The following is a 7,195-nucleotide window of genomic DNA, read 5'->3' as shown; positions in this document are numbered from 1 at the left end:
AGCTGACTGTACCTATAATGATCCAGAGAAATTCACTGACAAAGGGTGCCTGCCTGGCAAAGGCACCCACAAACACAGAACGGCTTACATAAGCATGAACATAGACAACAAGCAATCAGCCATGTCTCAAAGCAGTAATGAGATGTGAACTGGCATCCAACTCTTCTGTCATCGCTGCAGCAGTGGCAGACAAAGAAGTGATTACTTGTTTTCCTTTTTTCTTTCCTTCGAATTTGAGTTTGACTATAACCCTCACTCGGACAGTATTGACATAAAATACAAAGAACAGAGGAAATAGTAAATATTGTTTTAATTATATAGGTTTCTTATTGACATAATGGCATTTATTTTGAAGTAAATGTTGTTTGCACCACACAACTGATGAACCAAAGGTAAATAGTCTCTTAAGGGCACATGACTGCAAAAGAGGCCTTCTATCTGTACTTAAAATGGGGATGTCTGACCATCAACAGTGGGGTCTCTGTCTCCCTATCTGGATAAGGCTGATCCCACACAGCTTACATTTCTGTAGTGTGGTCATTCAATTATCTCAAATATTGCAAATAAACACAGGATGCACATGTAGGTACAGTTCTACCATTTATTTCACTGATCAAATTCCCATCCATCAAATTTGACATGAACGAATCACACAAACCTTCCATTCCCATTTTAATGTTTAACAATAATTATACGCAAGGCTTAAAAATCATTCCAGGTATTTCCAAAAACATTTGAAACATACTTCAAGATTTAATTTTTCAATATGACATTTATTTAAAAAAACTAAAACACACATTACTCTAGTTCCTCAGTCAGTGATTTCATTTCAATGGATGGACTTGGATGATATGACAACTCACACAACATCTTCTTTCACTCTCATGACTTTAAGACACAATGATAATGCACTGGGGTGATAGTAGGTAGGTAGTAAGTTATGAGTCGTTAAAAAAAAAATCACTTGAATTGGATCTCTTCTTTTCAGTATTGACCTGTAATCTAAAGTAAAAACACTGATGACGATTTAGAGACATAATCCAAAAATGGAAAGCATGTAATTCAAGATTCCATCTCTCTTTGTGCTTATTGAGAGTAGAAGCCCAGTAGTATTATACTATAAAAGGCCTCTATCTCTGACTGACTGACAGACTGACTGAGTCAGTCGTCTGTTATTGCAGTGGTAGGCAGCTAAATGACGTTAATCTGGGGTGATCCTGAGGTTTATCGTCAGGGATTACAGGAGGGGCAGGCAGGCCAGGCGTATAAAGTGCTGTCCATCCATATCAGCGCAATAATCTCATCTACACTGGCTCTTGTTATTATACTGCATTGGTTTAGGTTTAGGTTTCTTTTCTGTTTCTGATTACTGATTGTATTGTCTATGGGGTTAACAATCTGCAGATTCTGATAGCAATGCATATAGAATGGCACACAATATATATATATAATCTAGGGGAAAGGTTGGGGATCGGCAATGGTGGGATGGGGGATGGCGTGATGCATAGCTGTTTACTTGAAGGACCGGCGGACCTTGCGTCCCTTGAGAGGCTGAGGGGGACGGTAGTTGTCCTGCATGCAGCAAGGTGCCTCTCCATCACCACTGAACATTAAGCTGCGGAATTTACCCATCTGTCAGGAGACAGAGAGAGAGACAGAGACAGAGAGAGAGAGTGAGAGAGAGAGAGAGAGAGAGAGAGAGAGAGAGAGAGAGAGAGAGAGAGAAAAAGAGAGAGAGAGCGAGAAAGAGAGAGAGAAAGAGCGAGAAAGAGAGAGAGAGAGAGAGAGAGAGAGAGAGAGAGAGAGAGAGAGAGAGAGAGAGAGAGAGAGAGAGAGAGAGAGAGAGAGAGAGAGAGAAAGAGAGAGACAGAGAGAGAAAGAGAGAGAGAGGCCAAAAAGAGAATGGTTAGAATCATAGTGTCTCGGTGCAACTGTGGTCTGTGGCTCATGTTAAAGAAGTGTCTTTGGCTTACTGTGTTCCAGTATTTACATCCCATATTTAGATCACTCAATAAGCAGGATGTGAAATGTAATCCCTGAAACAATACCAATTTAGTACCAATGTTAACACAGAGGTCTAACTGATCATAATGTAGAGTGAAGTTTTACATTTATTTGAATTAATATAGAGAGTACAGGACACAATCAGAGAGAGGAGAATCGAATGGCGTGTGCAACGATACCGGCGTGTAGCTGGTGCATCCCTCTCTGGTCAATAATTCACCTGAGCCTCGTTGTAAACCATGTGGGTCTCGCATTGTCCTGCACAGCCACATGCAATGGCATAAAAACAACCCCCCAGAATACCCACAATTGGGAGCAATGGCTGTCCATCAACATCGATGGATAGCCATAAGCAAGCATAGAGTATAAATGAATAAGCATGAAAAATGTCTTCTCTAAATTACTATTAATATGCATGACCGGCTCCATAATTTCAGTGACCTTTAGACACTCAAGACTCTGTACAGTCTCATTTCCAAAGTTCAAAATAAGTTTAGAGCAACGGTATCAATTGACACACTGTTCAACATATTCTCATTTACCGTGAGAACTGAAACACTTCTGAAAGTGCATTAATTTCCTTCATTCTATAATCTCACAATCTGCAAAGATCAACTACAAAGGCTTTCTGCAGTTGCTAACACTCACAGATTTAGACATGGGTCCTACTGCATGTAGGTGAAAGGCTTTTCCAACACAACATTGCATCAGTTCTCTGTCAGAACAGTAAACTCTCTCCACCCACTTTATTGCTGCCTTGCACTACTGCTTAACTTATCTTAACAATGCATATGGTTGGAGGTAGCCCTCCCTAAATTGACACTTTCTTTTCGTCATGCCATATGTGGGACAGTGCCTTCGACGGCAGCTTTCACTAAACAAGCATCCTCTGGGTCCCATTTAAACGCTGGCTGGTGAAATTGGACTTGGGGATTTGATATCCCCAAAGGCTCAGCATGGAATATCAATAATAAGGGGATGTGTCAGCTGTGTACAGTAGCTTACAATAGCTATGTACTGTAGTTTGTGTACGTTTTGTTATTTTATGGTAGGACAAATCATTTTCTGTGGAAATGATTTACAGACAGTCACAGAAACGTATTTTGTCCATGACCTATCCTTAAGTAACAAGAACATTTCCCAGGACATAGACATATCTGGTATTGACAGATATCTTCAATTCTTGTTAATCTAACTGCACTGTCCAATTTGCAATAACTATTACTGTGAATTAATACCATGATATTGTTTGAGGAGAGTGCACAATTTTGAACTTGAAAAAGTATTAGGCACATTTGGGCAGTCTTGATACAAAGTTTTGAACAGAAATGCAATGGTTAATTGGATCAGTCTAAAATGTTGCACATACACTGCTGCCATCTATTGGCCAAAATCTAAATCACGCCTGGGCTGGAATAATACATTGTAGCCTTTCTTTTACATTTCAAAGATGATGGCACAAAAAAAATATGCATGTTTTTTTCTTTGTATTATCTTTTACCAGATCTAATGTGTTATATTCTCCTACATACATTTCACATTTCCACAAACTGCAAAGTGTTTCCTTTCAAATGGTATCAATAATATGCATATCCTTGCTTCAGGTCCTGAGCTACAAGCAGTTAGATTTGGCTATGTCATTTTAGGCGAAAATTGAAAAAAAGGGGCAGATCCAAAAGAGGTTATTAATGTGGGTGTAGGCTGCTTTCGTTGGAAGAGGCAAGCCTCCTAAATATGATACTAGCAGAAGTTACTAAATAAGCGTTATGGGCCACTCAGATAATGTAATCTAAAGTGACAGGCAAAAGTCTTGACCCTCCCTGTTTTGAGTGAATGGCTGAAACTTCTAATAAAAAACTTGCTGGTAAACACAAACTTTGTAGCAATGCTCACCAAGACAAGATGGAAAGCAGAAACCTACTGTACCCACAAACAAGTCCTTTATACTGTATTCTACTGCCAAGAAAGCATTTTATTTTTAGTACCCGCACATACAGTACTTCTAGCTTCATAAAACATTTGATTATTTTCTAAAAGATGTCCTATGACATCTGACCTCAAACTGACCTCTTTCAATTAACTGGGGCTGATGAAGCTGATTAGTGAAAGGAGAACACATTTCCTTGTTATGAAGGTACTGTATAAAAGTATTGTACCTGGGTAGGGCTGACACTGATCGGTTCCTTCAGGACGATCCAGGTGACACTCTCCAGCAGAGGGGGAGTGGTCAGGGAGCCATCATATGTCCAGTAGTCCAGTGAGCAAGGCAACAGAGTTTTGGCATCAAAGTTGGAAAATGTAGTTTGCTTTCCCTAAAGAATGCACAAATTGTGATTGAATACACAATGATTAAACAAAGTCTTACTTCAACATTCCCAACCAATTCTAGTCATTCGAGGCAAGATTTCTAAATACCATTTAAGATCAATTTTATTTCACCTTTGATTTGATGGCCCCCAGAGCATCGAGAACCTTCTGCAGTCTGGGGTTTGCAGCACCAATCTATAAGAAACAAGAATTCACAAAGCCATCCAAGGGAATCAGGCTACTTTCAGAATGCACTTAGAGGGAAACAAATAAACAGTATATGAACAAACATATAAATCGTATTAGATCTGCACCTTCAGGAACACTCCAACCACAGCGAGTCCATCGGGTTCACTGGCGGCCTCACCAAAGCTAGGGTACTTGGTGTTCCAGTGCACCAGATGGAGCTTAACAAAACAAAGTCAGGTTTAACTCAGGTAGCCAATGAAAAGTCTAATCTGAAGCCATACGGCTTGCCCTGTTGTATAATCTAGGTCTAGGACTGCCTACCTCACAGGGGAACTTGATTCCATTGACGGTGTGCTCAGAGCCTTTGTCGTCGCAGGCGCCCCAGTGGAAGTGGAACTGCTTCAGCCTGTATGTGCCGGTGATGGGGCCTCCGGTCAGTGCTGTGGATAGGAACACACACGCACACACAAACTTTTAACGTTGCTTTTCAAAATGAACTATGTTTATGAGCATCTGCGTGTGTCCAAATGCAGTCAAATGACATGATTAATGCCATCACGTAATGATAGGGTAGGATAGGAAACATTAATTTTTAACAATGTAGTCTGCAGACTGATGTGCTTGCTCCCAGCACCACAACAAAAGACAACGACCTGACAACTAGCGTACTTCAGCCCAAAGATACTAAAACCTTCAGAATGGACACCTGCCAGCCTGCTCTAACGTCACCTATCATCAATGTTATCTACCGTACAGCAGCCTATGTGCACAATGGACAAAGACAGTGCATCAAGGAAATGAATTCACCACGGTGTTTGATATTTGTTTTAAGCAAAGCCACTGAAGTTACCATGCAAAGCCTCGTTCTCTTGTTGCCGCTTCCCCTTTCTATTCCACTCCTCACCTTACTAAATGCTAACCCCAGTACCCAAGTGAGAAATGGAGATAATAATTTATTGACATATTAGCTGTATCTCATTATATATGAATTCAAAGGCTTACTTGAACTGTCAACATCATCCACAAAGCCAACTTGGAAGGAATGGCCATTGTTCAGAATGTCTGTGGAGTTGGAGGGGTCATAGTTCAGTTTGAGTGGCTTCAAGGTAGAATCGTAGGAGGTTTGACCAGGAATAATATCAATGGGAGACTGCCTGGGTCCATTAGCAACAGGAAAGCCATCACACCACTTCTCAGGTCCTACGATGGAAAAAACAAGGGACAGAGTCAAACAGAAGAAAAACACAAATGTATCATATTCACTCTATTCCAAACAGTCCGATGATATCGGTGTTCTCACATATACATGAATAAATGTAGGATCATAACCTAATAATGTAGGGCTAACTATGCATGTATTAACAGTAACATGTCAGAAAATATTAACACTTATTTACAGAAGTTATTTTGCGCCGGTAAGAAATGTACTCATGCAACAAAATCAGTTACTCATGCAACAAAATCATGCAACTGTTGAAATTTACAGTTTCAACTAGTAGTTCCAAAAGTGGAGTCAACATCAGATGACAATGTAGAATAGATTCTAGAATGCCTCACCATCAGATGGTCCATATCCCCAGCTGTGAGACATGATTATTGACTTGTGTTCCTATACGAATATAATTCCTTTCAATTGTAAAACCCAGATACAAGGATCCAGTTTGTGCTAACCTTGAGAAAACAAGTGTCAGGGTTTATATAGACTTCCCCTCCTGACAGTAGGCCTACATCAAGTGGGTGGGTTTGGCCTCTTGGTTTTAGCGCAGTCTAGTCATCACAGCAGGAGGTGTTCAAGCACCCATCAATAGACGATCCGAGTCACACCTCCATGTTCATTTGGTCCCATTCACTGTGGAGCGCATCGCTCTATCCGTCGACCTTCTATCGGATGGTGAGAATGAAGCAGACCCTGTTGAGAGCGCACCCTCAAAACGTGTGCATCCCAGACAATATAGTCTTGCCAAAAGATTTGGCGTTCGTAGACTAACATCACACACATGTTAGGTGCGGTTTATTCACCATGGTCTCCTTTAACGTTTTATAGTGACATCCCGAAATACATGTTTTTTTCTTCTGATAGCAAGGCATGCCAGATTCACTGACCTTGGGTTCTTCCAACGTAGCCTGCGTCTGTAGTAGAAGTAGGCTACTGTATAGCATGTGAGATGTGCAAATGGAAAGTGTGTTTCGTTCTGAAAACAGAATGGACAAGAAGGAAAGCAAGGATGCAGATCAAAGCGTGATGCATTGTAGGCTATATTTATCCTTGAACTGCCTATGTCCCTTTGCAGCCTGCGTCAGCGTAAAAGCCTAATATTTTAAACGCATTTGCCTCTTCCTCTCCAGTGCATCATTTTAAAGGGGCCACGACAATAGACTGCACTGTGCTGTTAGTCACCAGCAGGGTAATACTGCTGACTAGATTTGCCCAGATTGCATGAATAAATAGGAAAAGCTTTTTATTATGCACCGACCAGTTTATGGTCACTTTAGGCTAATAAGAGATGTGGTTTGGAATGAGTGGATTTAAATCAAACATGTGCTGATGAATGATGGATTACATTTGGTTGATAATGTGATGCATAGTTTTTGGTAATATAAAATATTCCTTAAAATTCTATTTTTCAAGGTTTGGATATTTAATTCATTAATGGATGTGGATAATGGCATAAAGCAAAATGCTACAAGTCCAAGA

General features: G+C 40.4%; 1 protein-coding gene across 2 annotated transcripts; it reads right to left on the bottom strand.

Annotated features, from left to right (window-relative positions):
- Positions 1-587: 587 nt before the first annotated feature.
- On the bottom strand, positions 588-6,808 carry cahz (carbonic anhydrase). Of its 2 annotated transcripts, none has more exons than XM_055866853.1 (7): positions 6,058-6,804; positions 5,503-5,700; positions 4,822-4,940; positions 4,626-4,718; positions 4,444-4,506; positions 4,161-4,316; positions 588-1,632 (listed from the first exon to the last, which is right to left on the bottom strand). In XM_055866853.1, exons 1-7 carry the CDS (start codon positions 6,089-6,091, stop codon positions 1,513-1,515), a joined length of 783 nt encoding a protein of 260 aa, XP_055722828.1. In that variant the 5' UTR covers positions 6,092-6,804; the 3' UTR covers positions 588-1,512. The 2 variants fall into 2 exon arrangements, with proteins under 2 accessions (XP_055722828.1, XP_055722829.1); XM_055866854.1 differs by lacking the exon at positions 588-1,632 and adding an exon at positions 1,831-2,262 and having other exon boundaries at positions 6,058-6,808.
- Between the last annotated feature and the right edge of the window lie 387 nt (positions 6,809-7,195).

This window comes from Salvelinus fontinalis, chromosome 17 (genome assembly GCF_029448725.1).
Source record: "Salvelinus fontinalis isolate EN_2023a chromosome 17, ASM2944872v1, whole genome shotgun sequence".
Taxonomy (NCBI): domain Eukaryota; kingdom Metazoa; phylum Chordata; class Actinopteri; order Salmoniformes; family Salmonidae; genus Salvelinus; species Salvelinus fontinalis.
This window is presented reverse-complemented; position numbering and strand designations above follow the sequence as displayed.

What these genes read in the sequence shown, in the direction of transcription:
- cahz (XM_055866853.1), bottom strand. Translation starts at nt 6,091, where the DNA reads ATGTCTCACAGCTGGGGATATGGACCATCTGATG. An exon ending in GAATCAAGTTCCCCTGTGAG is followed by an intron (nt 4,719 to 4,821) that starts GTAGGCAGTCCT and finishes TGTTTTGTTAAG; the next exon opens with CTCCATCTGGTGCACTGGAA. An exon ending in TGGTTGGAGTGTTCCTGAAG is followed by an intron (nt 4,507 to 4,625) that starts GTGCAGATCTAA and finishes TGTTTCTTATAG; the next exon opens with ATTGGTGCTGCAAACCCCAG.